The 13,724-nt window shown below is 39.5% G+C and overlaps 1 protein-coding gene and 2 long non-coding RNA genes across 9 annotated transcripts in view; 2 read left to right on the forward strand and 1 right to left on the reverse strand.

Moving 5' to 3' along the window:
- LOC125184052 (uncharacterized) overlaps positions 1-1,447 on the forward strand; it is a 169,595-nt gene extending 168,148 nt beyond the window's left edge. For all 4 annotated transcript variants that reach the window (XR_010831385.1, XR_007167288.2, XR_007167287.2 and 1 more), the window contains one exon: positions 335-1,447. This is a non-coding gene — a long non-coding RNA (uncharacterized lncRNA). The remainder of the gene's footprint in view (positions 1-334) is intronic.
- The window catches only part of ANTXR2 (ANTXR cell adhesion molecule 2), a 112,368-nt gene that overhangs the window by 58,669 nt on the left and 39,975 nt on the right, over positions 1-13,724 (reverse strand). Inside the window, exon 11 of the mRNA XM_048074492.2 lies at positions 1,441-1,519. Coding sequence (XP_047930449.1) covers positions 1,441-1,519 — 79 coding nt within the window. The remainder of the gene's footprint in view (positions 1-1,440; positions 1,520-13,724) is intronic.
- Positions 9,654-13,724, forward strand: part of LOC125179639 (uncharacterized) — a 41,643-nt gene continuing 37,572 nt past the window's right edge. For 3 of the 4 annotated variants that reach the window (XR_007167290.2, XR_010831387.1, XR_007167291.2), the window contains exons 1-2: positions 9,654-10,103; positions 12,176-12,335. This is a non-coding gene — a long non-coding RNA (uncharacterized lncRNA). Of the gene's footprint in view, positions 10,104-11,760; positions 11,947-12,175; positions 12,336-13,724 lie in introns of all 4 variants that reach the window. The other variant, XR_010831388.1, reaches the window with a different exon arrangement.

Genomic DNA, 13,724 nt, shown 5'->3' on the forward strand with positions numbered 1-13,724 from the left:
AGCAATCTTTAAGAGGGCATAGGGATAAACTTACTGTGTACTGGTTTCTCTGAAAGGACTAAAAAGGAAAAAGAGGAAATCCACTCTCCTTAGGTTATCATGCTGAGAGGCTGCTTCGTTGTGCTTTGGTGTAAGATTGAAATGCATCCAAATGACAAAGAGGCGCTTAAGCAGAGAAACACGGTTTGGGGAGCATGTGTTTCTTCAGCTCTCAATTTATTCAGGCTTTCTTCCTGAAACTTAAGGGCTGAACTGAGATAACTTTGACTTCTGTAGTTACCCAAGTGTTTAGTTCTAAAATGAATAGAAAAAAAATACTATTTTTCTCTTTTAGGTTAATTACCTATGAGTGATGAAAATACTGTTGGAAAAATACATGCTGATGAGCAGAAGGCACCGTTCTGTATGCTTCTGCGCCTGACAGGAAAGCTGCATGGAAGTCACACTACTCAGCTTCAATCTGCTCCCACTGATCCTACAAAGTGGAGCTGTGCTGGAACGGGACCCCAGGTGACTGTGTCACACCTGGCTCTTAAGACATTATTATGTTTATAGCGAGCAGGTCTCTAATGGCGTGGAAGCCTCCCAGTATTTTGAAAGCCACAGCTGCACAGTGTGGTACAGTAATTTGTTGTAATCTATTTAGCAAAGCACGATTCGCAGGCTATAGCACAACACAGGCACAGCACAGACAAGGAACACACAGACAGAGCGTGGATCTCAGGGCAGAGCCAGCTGAGGTAGCTTGGGGGAGGAGAATTCCAGGACTTTCCCTCTGCGTATACTTCTGCATATGGTCTAGATCAGCAGCTCCTGAAGCAGCTAGCAAAACAGATCAGCAGCAATCGAAGGAGAAACCCTAATTACAGAGCCTGTGTCAGAAAGCAAAGAGAAATCTCCAAGCCTACCGTGTAAGACATGGCTTTCAAGTATTATTTTTAAGTCTGGGGTGATAGGCACAGTAATACCTCACTTACATGGAATCCTGAAATAAAGATGCTCCTAACATAAAGCTGTCTGCCACCTTAATGGGAAGAATTAAAGAAACTGTTTTGTATAACTGTAGAAAAAAAAACCCTGTCTGTAACCCCCACCACACACACTTCATCAAGGAATTCAAAACAGCTGAAAAACTTCCTCACTGAGTGTACTGGCGTTATAAAAGAGATTCTAAGCATGTCTCGGAACCTGGAGAAAATTACTTAGGACATACATACATGTATGCACTTAAATATTAAGAAATCTTCTATCATCAAATTTTATACGTTCTGTATGTCTGCACAGGTGTGTTTTTCAGTTAGGTGGATTTGTGCATTCTAAACACCTAAAAGACCTGCCACGCATTGAGGTTCTCTGCATCGGGAAGTCATTCAATGATAAAACCAGAACAGAAACTGAATTGCAGCATTTTACGTTGAATTACATTAGCTATTTACTTACACACTCCGAAGCGGTAATTGTTAATGAGCTGGACATGAAAGACTGCCCTTCATTCAAACTCACCAAAACTTCTAGAGTTCTAGAAAGAAAAGGGAAAAAAAAATCAGCAGCCATAAAACACTCAAATAAAGGCACATACATGCTGTGGAGCTACTTGTACGTATGGACTGCATTCAAAAAACAGAGAACGTGTTCTAAGAGAGGAAGATGGGAGCCAGTCCCTCGGAGCTGCACTAGCTCTGATTTCACAGAAATCTTAAAACTAACACGGTTACTTTGCATTATGATATGTAGATGCCTCTGATAACTTTTCAGTGATGAGGGTATGTAACTGTTACAGGGTTGTACTTTGAGAACAACTTGAGTCTTTCAGAAACCAATTTTTGGTCATTTCAAATTGAGCTTTCTTTTCTTCAGTTTATGCTGCTTAAAATTGAATATATTAAGAGCTTGCAGTGTCCCTCTGGTGTTGTGTCGATTACTATTAAGAAATCATTTTAGTCCTCTCAATAAGCAGCTGAACAGAGAACATCCCTTCTCTAACATAAAATACCCTGAAAAGTTTTACATAAAATAAATTGCAGATCAACTGTAAAAATAACATTGTTTCATCTATTCCATAAACATTTCTTTAGTCATATGCAGACATTATGGATAAAAATGTCGGATAATTATAAATGGTCAAGACTTTCTATAAATAGTACATAAACACTGCATACAAATAGTATGTGGTTTACATTTTACAAATTAACCCTAGAAGAAAACAACACATGGTGAATGTTAAACAGAAGAAGACTCTTCAGCTTCTCTGGCTTGGATTCCCAAGATTCAGACAGTTTATACTATGCATAGATGTAATTAAATAAAAATATAGATATCCATGAACTAAAATGATTAATCATTTATACTGTTCTTCTTATATGTCATGAATTTTTATTCTGGCACAAATGCTTTAGTCAATATGGAGTTCAAAGCTATTTTAACTAATTTGGCTAATTTCTTTTTCAGTTTTAGTAAAAATGAAGTAAGTTGCTTCCACTAAACTAATTTTTAAATGGTCTATGTTATGAATAATTGATCTAACAGAAAGAATAATTTACTTCTAATTACTACGGGAGTAAGTGAACCAGAACAGATAAAATAAAAAATCAATTAAATTCCCTCCCAACTAACTAAATAAAGCAAACTGTGAAAAACTTTAGTTAGGGATGAATTTTTAAAATGCTGTGTTTCTTATCTTTTTATTTTCAATTTCTCACTTTCCCACTGTAATGAGAAATGCTGTGAGAAACTTGAGCATGAAAACTCTGCTTGGGTTTGACTGGCCAAACAATCCTCTGGACTTAAGCGCAAGAGGATTTCATTCCATGCTTTTGTTGAACGGAGAAGGACTTAAGTTTATGATGTGCTGCTGAAACACAGTCTAAATCCAGGCAAGTGTCCCTGAAGAAAATTGGAAGTTTAAACCCTTCAACTTTGTTGAGATTTGCAGATCACAAGCACAGTGCACGCAGCATTTTTCTGCCCAAGGCACTGACCTACAGCCCAGTAAAGTTAACGTGACTCTTTCCAGCACCACCAGGTCACATCTTTTTGCACCCTGATCACACCACGGCATTAACTAGGTAACTGAGAACTGAATTCAGTCGTTAAATCCAGAAGAAATCACAGCACACAGAAGTACTTTTTGATGGCAACTTTTCAGTTATGTTCAAATCCAAACAGGAAAGATTGTTCTCTTAAATGTTTCATTCCCCCACCCCCAGCCTTGTCTTTTTAAAGCATGAGTTAAGAGTAACACGCCACAGGCTCCACACCAAATTTTGGAGTTGGTTACACCCAAGAAAAGACATTCATTGTGGTTGTGTTTCCTGACCATAAAGCCTATTCAGCCTTTATACTTTTTCTGAACTTTCCTGTATAATGGTGGGTGCCTTCCCAGTGACTGATGCCTAAATTGGGATTATATTGCTTGGTTCAAATCCTGATAGCACAGTAAGAACCCTTCTGCAGTACACCAAGTAATTTTGATCTTTAAAATACCATATGATGTTCTTAAATTCTACAAATCTAAATGCCTACTTACCTTGTGCATTTTCATTATTTCCCATATTATTATAACTCTGTCTAAACACATTTTAGCTTTTCCTCAGCTCTTTTATCATTGTTTGGAACCATTTCTTTACTCTTTCACTGGGCAAAACTCCACTGAGATCAAAAATAACTGTGCCTGTGCACTAATGAAGAACTTCTAGATTTGGCCAGGAACATCTGACCACAGTTACTGCTAGCTACTGGGGTCAAATTTCCAAACTGCTTTCAGATGCTTGCTTTTTCCCCATTTCATTTAAAAATAAATAAATAAATGAACATGAATCCTCGATTTCATATGGACTTTCTTCTGCTATCTAATCAATTCCCTTTGCTGCTTGGCAATATCATCCTTCCTCCTGACCAACTTGTGCTCTCAGCCAGGAATATTTTCTAATACCTTTTCACAATGTTTTTTACCCTCTGGTACTTTGTTGATCTGCTCACCATGCTCCTACCAGTCCCAAACATAAGTGGTTGAAAAGGAAGATGCACAAGTGCAACAAAACACATTTGAAACTTCAGAAGAAAAGTTATGTTGAGGCATGTTTGCACTACGGTGGCTGTACCTCTAACCGCTACTGATGTTTCTTTCTCATGCAAGGTTTGTATATGAAGGCCTACAAACATACAAAAAAAAAAAAAAAACCTGCTAGGTCCACTAAAAAGATAATATAGATCATTTCCTACAGCTTTTGATGAAAGGAGGCTCCCAGGTATCATTCAGACCTTTAGGAATCAAATTACTTATTTTGCAGCAGTGCTTCTTACACTCACAACCTCCACACTGCCCCTCTCCACTCTGACAGGTTCCTCAACTTCTCCTCTAAGAAAGCAAAAATCTCGGTGCCCACTGCTGCATACCCTGACGGTGGCTATGTTAACTAACTAAAATATCACATTTCACACTAACAGTTCCAGTGTGTAAAGGAGAAAGCGTATCTTGGGAATTCCTGCACCTGCGACTTAGGTATTGGGGTTTCTTGGATTCCCAAAGCCAGTTCCAGCTTTGAAGAGTTAACATGCAATCCTGTTAAAAATATCACTCAGTTTTTTTCCTAACATATTTGTGCTTGAATCAAAAGTGATCCTTTTTTCTTTTCCCTCTCCTTTGCCATGCAGCATACTCCCACTGCAATATATGCTATTTTCTTCAATTTATGTTCAGTTCTCTACAAATCTGAGAGCTGTGCTCTGGCTCTGTTCACTGACCTAAATATTGACCTGGGATTTAGGAGAAAGCTTGTGAGTAGGGATGTCTGTCATCTATTCTCTTCAGCAACGTGCCTTAGTCTGCAGGAGGTGGGTGTGCTGAAAGGGCAGGGTCGCAGTGGCACGACCCGCTTTTTTGTAGCCTCAGAACACAACCACACTTACACACCAAGTAAATGACACATAAATGGTACCTGCTTGAGTGTCTGAGTTGGAAACTGAGCCTCAAAAGTAGCACAAAAAATGGGGAGTTTACCCATATTTTTAGGAGGTGCCACTATCACCCTCTCCAGGACTGAACTCTGCTATCAGTGGGACCTGAAGATCTTATTCTCAGTCACAGTTATGCATCTTTACACCATTCCAGCAATACAAGGGGCCCCAGAAAAGGGCACTGATAGCATGCACATCTAAATGAGAACTAGGCCCAAAGCTATAACTCCCACTGACTGCACTAAGAGCAGGTTTCGAGTCCCCGGTGCCGCATCGCTGCTGTCAGGCTTCGCATTCTCCCAACCTTTAGCTGTCAGATGTTCTGACAGATATCCCAAGCAGCAGGCTCACTGAACACATCAGCTATCAACACAGATACAATGCAGTAGGAGCAACCAGTTTCTGTATCAACTTCCATTTTGATACACAGCTGCAGGGATAAGCCATTGGAGATTTTCAGAGGAGTTGATCATACTCGTTCAGTTCTAGAAGCTACAGAGTGAACTCATACAGATAATTATCTCATCCTCAAAAGGATGAACCTGTCAACATACAAAATCACTTCTGTCCTGAAATTGTCATGTCTGTAGGGTATAAGGAAAGCATTTTATTCATTTCTTTAGCATCCACCTGTTTGGTGGGCTGTGTGTACTTCTGCTTCCTATAAATAATACCCCTTCAAATTTGGAGCTCAATAAAATGAGCACCCTGTTTCTTCTATGCACACATTTGCAAATGTCCAAGGGAAAGCCCTATCCACAAATACATCTATTTTAGTTAACTATTAACTGTCCATGTACGCAAGGCTTTTTGCTCAGCACTCTGCATAAACCGTAACTATTCTGAAAATAAAATGACATTCAGAAGTGATTACGGTTTTGGGGTGCCTTCACTTCCAGTTGTCAGTGTTTTTTGAGTATTGCTTTCCTTCAGTGATGTCCTGTAAAGCTCAGGACAGCTAAGAGCAGAACCAGCCTCTGTCAGCAATTAACATTTCTAAATCTTTGAACCTCTATGGATCCTTTCTTTTTTCTGTAGGCAGGAGCAATACAGTTTAAAATGTTAAGAGACTGAAGTGGTTTCTTATAATAGGCTTAACTCACAAGGAAAGGAGCAGCACAGATTTTGGTCAGCTGGTTGTAAGACCATACCTTCAGTCTGCCTGGTAAAAATGATCAGAAATACTTCAAAAATGTCTTCACAGGTAGTAATGCATGGTTTTGTAAGTGTGCGGCCAGATCTGCTACCATGTATGTGAGTTACATGACTATAGCCACAGTGTACTAACTGCTTTCCAAATACTTGAGGAAAATTCGTCTCTCCTCCCACTGACGTCTGTACAGAGTGAGACAATAGACGAGTAGAAATGCTGTACTGGCTTGAGACCCGTGTTCAAGTCTTCGCTGTGCTCACCTCACTGTGAAGCTGATCATACCCAGCAACACACATGAGGGCACATTTTTCCTGTAGTAAAACTAACCTTTAGACACAACTGAATTTTTGCAAGGGAAGGCTAGAATGATATTAGTTTTTTACCACCCCAGAACGCAAACAAACGCTGAACTCTGCTATGAAAGCTGCTGCAAAACAGAGCATCTCCTCAGGTCAACCCCGAATAAAACCCACAAAGAATCAGGAAGTGTAAATGTTGATGTTGCTGTGGCAACCCCAAAAGACATTCTCCAGCGCCCTGCTAAAACCTCACCCCTGCTGTGTTCGTGGTTTATGGTGTGGGTTTAGTTTTGTGCGCATGGGGAGGGGAAGCGGGCCCTGAGGATAACCATCAGATGTTCTAACACCACGCACAAACACCACAGCCTGGCAGCCAGAAGCATGAGGAGTTGGCCAGCTTCTGCGTGTCTACCTTGAGAAACACGGTGGCAGGAACACACCATCAGGAAAAAGCAAGTGCAGGCCTTCACACTGTTCCTCCAACAGCCTGTGGTGCCCAAGTCCAGCTTTTAGCCCAGGTTCTCCTTCGTATCTTGGGACTACTTCTGACACAGCACTTGAGTGATGTGCAGTCAAAGAGATGGCAAACTTGAGTTCATAAGCATGTGTAATTAGCACACCTATTCACAAACTCATTTGTTTTTTATGTAACACAGGTTTAGCATGCAATTTGCCAGTGGTCCATGTTTTTAAACCTATTTCATTATAGTGAAAAAAAATATGTTTTTATTTACAGTTCATAGCCTTTCCTGAGTGTGGAAGGGATTTTCCTGTATTTTATCACAGGCGAGTGTCACCTTGTGGATGAGAATCAATACTGGAAATACTCAGTGTGACAGAGCTTTTAAAAATACTCTTACTTATGACCAAAGTTAACCAGAAGACTCTTGCAAGTTTAAACTGCATTAGCCACGGACCACTGACCATTCTAATAATAATTTATCAAAAAAAATGTAACTTGAGAAGTCCCAACAATTGCAATTTTTTCCTTCCTCTATGTCCACTGTTGTTTTATTGTTACAGAAGAGGAACATGGCCCATTGCCATATGTCACTACAGCTCTGGTCTAAAGACTTTCATACCCTGTGAAATACAACTGACATTTCAATCCATAGTAACCTATTTGCAAAGTATTCATTTGCTCCTTACTTTATGAGCATCCAATAAAAGACTGCCATTTTATGACCCATTAAAAAAGATGAAAAAATTAAATAAAATTGTGAAAGACATTTGCTGGAAGTAATAAATAATTTACCTCCAATTTTCACGCACTGAAAATTAAACTGGCAACTGCTCAAAAAGTTATTAAAATTATGGTGACTAAAGGTATTTTAGAATCAAGTGCCAGCATTAAAATAGCTAAAATGCTGTACATAGTTGGAAGGAAAAAAAATAGATCTATGTATTTGAAAGGGTATTAAGTAGTATTTAGCCATGCATTCCATTAAAACAACTACTTCCATGAATCGCACGTAGTTTTATTACACAGTTGATGTTGGTACGCCAATAGTAAGAGTGCGTGTGTGTATAAATGCATCTATACATATCTACATATATGGACATATACAGAAATCAGACACTGGAAAATCAGTACCAGTGGCAGGAGAGGGGTTTGGTGGAATGTCTGCTTCAACTATTGTTTTTTGTACACCCATCACATTACCCCTATGTAATTTCTCATCTCCTGCACAACATTTTGACAAGACGAAGGGGTGCTAAGGTGACCGTACTTTATTTTGGTCATCCAAAGGATGGAGAAACTGGAACCCACTGTGACCAACCATAGCACATACAGATTTTTAATCCTTCACCACTTTTCAGAGAGGACTAAACATGTCCTCATTTGGTGCAATGTTGTGTTTTAGTTTGAAGGGAAAGCTCCATTGCCAAACAATCCTGACCTCATCTCAGCAGGTGGACTGAATATTTTTGTGCCAGGTGAAGTGGCCTCTATCATGCCACTATTATTTGCTGGGGATCCAACTAGTACTTAGGCATGCATTCCTACCAACCGAAGCGCAGAAGGTCCTTTCACCTGTCATTGACTGACAAACACTCCAGGACTACAGAACTGACGCTGAGTCTAGGGCCACATCCCTGCAGTGGGAGGATGCAGCGCAAAGCCAGACAGGAAGGTATTTCAAGCCCACGCTTCTGGTTTTGGTCCTCTTCCTAGATCAAAAGCCCCAGCTGCATATGGACACAGTAAGTTCCCTTGGAGCAGGGTTACAAACTTTGCTTGCCAAATGTTTTGTGCATTTCCCCTGTACCAAGGGTCATTATGCCTAGGAAGCATAGGAAACTGTTTAATCACTGAGAATTTTACCGGAGACAGTTAATAATCTGCAGTTATGATACATGCTCACAATTGTTTTTCTCCCATGAGCCACACAGGCATAAAAAAAATGATATATTTTTTTTTTTCCTGAGACCATCAAGACCTCTACTGTATGCAAATCTTTATAGTATTGTCTTTTTGTGTGTGTGGTTTTTTGGTAAAAATTAGTACAAACTCATGTTTATTTCCTACTTCTTTCTTCATGTAGCTTAGCACTGAAATTAAATCAAGCTACAACTGTCTTAGGATCCCCTCCTACCACCCCAGGACTACTTAGCTTTCTCAGCACACTGCTCAATATACTCTCTACTTGGGTTTGGCTTTCCATGGGATGGAAGTCCAGAGGTACATAAGTATTTCACTGCTGGGAAGTGCTTGTGAATCTGAAAGAGCTGGAAGCCAGCAATGCATTAGTTGTGATCTCATGGAATCATGGGAACCTGCAGTAACAGGGTATGAAATGTCATTATTATGTTAAATTAGTCTATTAATTCAGCTCAGGATACTATGTCCACTGAATAATATTAAGCACTTAGTTCTGCTCACGCACTCTTTCTTAATGCTCTGGGAACACTGTGTGCCCTATTGAGGAACATGAAGGACTGCATTAGAAATTACTACTGATCTTAACATCAGATCCATATGTCTTAGGAAGCATTTAGCCTATACAATTCATTGAGGATGTTTCCATCTGTGAATAGTTCCAATTATAATCTAATTGTGTCAAACTAAATGTATTTCTAAAATATTTTCAGAAGTTAATATTTATACCAGACATTAGGCCTAATGTAGCTGTACTTCTGTTTTTCTCCTACCTGACTACCTAAACGCATTTCTCTAGCAGTTTTTTTTGTTGTTTTTTTTTTGTTTGTTTTTTTTTGGTGTGTGTGTGTTGGGGGGGGGGTGATTGTACCATGTGAGTAATCAGTGATCATTGGAAGTTGAGCTGCTTACATTGACAGATAATGTTAATATCAAATCACTAGGGTTAATTAGCCATGAGTAGATCTGTGCTGAAGAAGAATTCTGATCACCTGAGCACAGATGCTCTGAAATGAACACAGGTGACAAAAACCTGATTAATTTAGAGATTGCACCCTTCCAATTAGGGAGCACAATGAAGTCACATGAGGGATGCAGGAAAGTTAAAAGGAAGCAAGGATGCCTGACTTCTCCTTTAGTGTTGGCTGTTGTTATCTCTGTAGCTTTTGAGAACTACTCAGCTACTGTGCTTAAGGAAGACAACAAGGATTCCAGAAACTGGCAAGCTAAATAAAGCTTTGTGATTATCCTGCTGGCTGGTACCTCTTTTTGGAACTGCAGACTGCTGGTTCTCCGTCATTAAGCTCCTCCTAAGGTACAGCTATGCAACCAGTTACTGAGAGAGAACAGCTCATGGGTTTAGTGTGCCTGTGCTTTTGTATACAGAGGACTAGTATTATCTTGAATGTGAAGTATCATTGTCTATTGGCTACCTAATAATTAAGAAGTCTTATTTAATCTTAGTTTTAATCACTCCCCTTTCTCCAGATGAAGTGTTATTAAAACAATATATCCTTGTAATAGAGCTTCCAGGCTGGGGCCAAGGCTTCCAGGATAGGTCCTTAAACCCATGCTTGAGCCTGCCTCACCTGTGAGTGGCTAAGTACTCATCAGCCAGCACTTACATTAATGACTCATTTTGTTTTATGGCTAAACTAATACCCTAGTATGTTACAAAGATTAGGATGGTTCTATTTAGTTAACAGTATCACATAAAGAAGGTAAATATGTAATTTAATTTGAGAGAGAACAGATGATGGTCAACAAACACCCTGGAATATTCACCCACCTCTTAAATGACTCTAAAAAATACCCAAGTCAAATCTGCGAATCTGCATCTAATTTACATTCTTTAACACTTGCTTTCTGTACCTACAGGTTTCCAAAATTTTGTATTTTTCAGACAAGGGGTAGTGTAAGTCATGACTATGCCTTTAAATAGTAATTTGCAGCTATAGCTGCAGAGAAGGACAGTAATTACTACTTTCATCTGGTTCTCAGCTAAGTTTCACACAACTTCTATCAGTACTCTTTAAGGCAAACAAATTGACATTCTGCTCAAATTAATGAACTTAACAAAATTACAAGCTTTCCTGAAGGAAATAGGTAACTTTGTAGAGTTATTTATGTACTCTGGAAATGCACTGAAATTGACCACGTGAAATTCTGTGCCCACCTGATGTGGGGGGGAACACCTGGTCTGACTTGTGAAGAGCATATTTTAAATATATGCCTAGATGTCTTTTGTAATAAGCTAAGAAATTCTGCATGTATTACCTACTTGATATTTTCTTTCCATCTGGTAAAAGGAATGCTGAAAGACAAAGGCTAATTTTAACTTATGATTGTTATCTAGTTACTAAATAAGACAGTGCTGAAAGGTTACTGTGTAGGATGAGCACAGCAGTGGTTCCTGGTTCTCGAATATGTGCACTGTGGGCAGTGTGGCTGATGGATGCAAATTGTGTGTCTGGGAGGTATTACAGTGGCTGTGGTGCTTTGTTAGGCCAAGAGTAAACTAATAAGATTTAAAAATGGGTGCTGGGTTAGGTCTAAATATTAGCTCATTGCCTGCTTGTTTTTTTCAATGATTGTTGTGTTAGAGGGAAGTACAATTGTGTAATCTTAACAATAAGTTAATGATACTTTTGTGTGGGAATGTAAATTTGCATACTGTTCGCGCCCAGCCCCCACTTGCACACATTTCCAAAGGCATTCATATGCCTCCTTTGAGAGAACTAATGATACTGTATCAGCTCTCATTCAATTTAGATATTTATTTCATATTTGCTTGAAGAATCAGGCCAATGTTTTTGAAAGCACATTTAACTATACCATATGCCTACTTAAATCATCCCTATCAAACAAGTTGTAGGATGATGCGCTGGTTCATTCTGTTCTGTTTTCCCTTCCTTCACAATGTGTTTATGTATATTTATCCAATTTGTTCTGTTCTTCTTGCCAAATTGCAGGTTTGAGATCTCAGCTATGCAGGGCAGCTGTGCTATTGTTGATGCCTTACAAAACAAAGGTCACAAACTGAGCCTGTATCACTACAACTAATGACAGCTGCATGCTAACCATGATGGCATAGCCACACAGAATGAGCAGGGTTCATGGACCCTCAGAACTAGGAATAAATCTTACCTTGCCCTTTGGTGAGCAAGAACTTGAGTCTCACTTTTAAGAACTAATTTTTGTGCAAATTAGTCTTTTGCTAAATATACTGCAGTTTAATTTATTAATTCCTCCCCCTGTGTGTGTGGGGGGGGGAGGCAACTTTAAAACCCTACCACCACAAGAAAAAAAATCAAAAAAGACAGCTGAGTTGAGAGGAATGATCCCTCTGCATGTAACTAATAATAGTTTTTCTCCCTTTGGAGATAGATAAGAACTACCAGCTGTTCCAGTCTAGGATGCTATTGATGGCATAAAGGAGTCAGCTACACAAGATGTTTCCCTCAAAAGAAGGTTGTTTCCAAACCTAGCCCAGCAACTCCAAGTAATGAAACACCAGGGCGGGACTGTTTCGAATGCCCTTTGTTTGGTAAGAGATCAATCTGCAAGGCTTGTGAATTCAACGCTATTTGCCCCTTGGGTGGCCTGACACATTATTTCTTCTGCTGCCTTTCAGAACAGAAGCCAAGAGTCCAAAGTTATTTAAAGGGATGTTTCTTAGAGCTACACGTAGCTTTTTGAAATACTAAAGAAGAGGGAGCATAATAGATGGAGTGGACTAATGAGATGAGGCACATGTCCATAGATCCAGCTCTGAGACTATACAGCTGGCTTTGAGGCTGTCTGTCTAAAGCTACTTCACCAGTGTGCTGTTAATTATTTAAAAGGGAGCACTGGGGAAACTACCATCACATCTGTCACCCACGCACAGGCAGAACCTTCACTCATTGCAGGACCAGATGTGTTTATTCGAAACAAATACTAACTAGCTACTTAATGGGTTAGAATTATTAGCCAGAAGTTAATTAGGCAAACATACTAAACATCAGTCATCTTACGCAGCATCACTTGAACACTGCTATACTTCTTTAGAGCCATCGTAGACCACAGAAAAAAGGGGGGAAAGTAGACATCCTATAGGGGAGCTGCAGTAAAAATACAGATTTATGGTATTTGATCACTGTGCATCAAATGCAATGCTTTAGCTAATTGATTTAACTAGGTGGAAAATGCTGCCTCTTAATACTGCAAATGTACTAGCATGTGGATGGAAGCAAGTGGATGTTGTTTAGCACCTACAGGTGTCAGAGCAGAAAAGGAAATTAAGTGTAAAAAGTTTTTCTAAGTACAGTCAAGTCAAACTTGCAAAAGGATGGCTTCACTGCTTTCGCATGTATTATACATATCCCTGAAGATGCAGGCACTTGCATGGCATTCTGCCTGTGTAATGAGCTTCAAAACGTATCTGGCCCATGTAAATGCTCATTTCCAAAGGGATAAAAATTTAAAGCAATTTTTAAGATGATGGCTCTCAAGTTCGTGCCCCAAGATGCAGTGGATGGAGTGAAGGCATAACATGCTCTGAGGGGAAGAAATTGTTGGGATCCTTTGTTAGCAGCCTGCCATGACAGCCATTTCAGAGAACACCTTTCAGCTGCTCTCAAATGAGAGCAACTGTCTAAAAACCAAATGAGGTAATTTACAGGATGGAGCACCACAATCCATTCATCTCCAGTGTCTGTTTTCGTGGTTCCATGCTCTTCCTCTTAAATCTGGTGCTGGAATTAATTAAAATGATCCTTTTAAACTGGAAAACAAGGCTCAAAATAGCAATTTCCTACTTTAATGGAAACATCTTTAACTCAAAGCACCTGAAGTAAACATGAAGCAAGTGCTTATCTTAGAATTGAGAGGTTGTTTCCCATGGAGGCAGAGAAGGAAGGCAAGAGCATCAGTGAGAGCTTGGGCATGAGTTCCT

Source organism: Anser cygnoides, chromosome 4 (assembly GCF_040182565.1).
Source record: "Anser cygnoides isolate HZ-2024a breed goose chromosome 4, Taihu_goose_T2T_genome, whole genome shotgun sequence".
Taxonomy (NCBI): domain Eukaryota; kingdom Metazoa; phylum Chordata; class Aves; order Anseriformes; family Anatidae; genus Anser; species Anser cygnoides.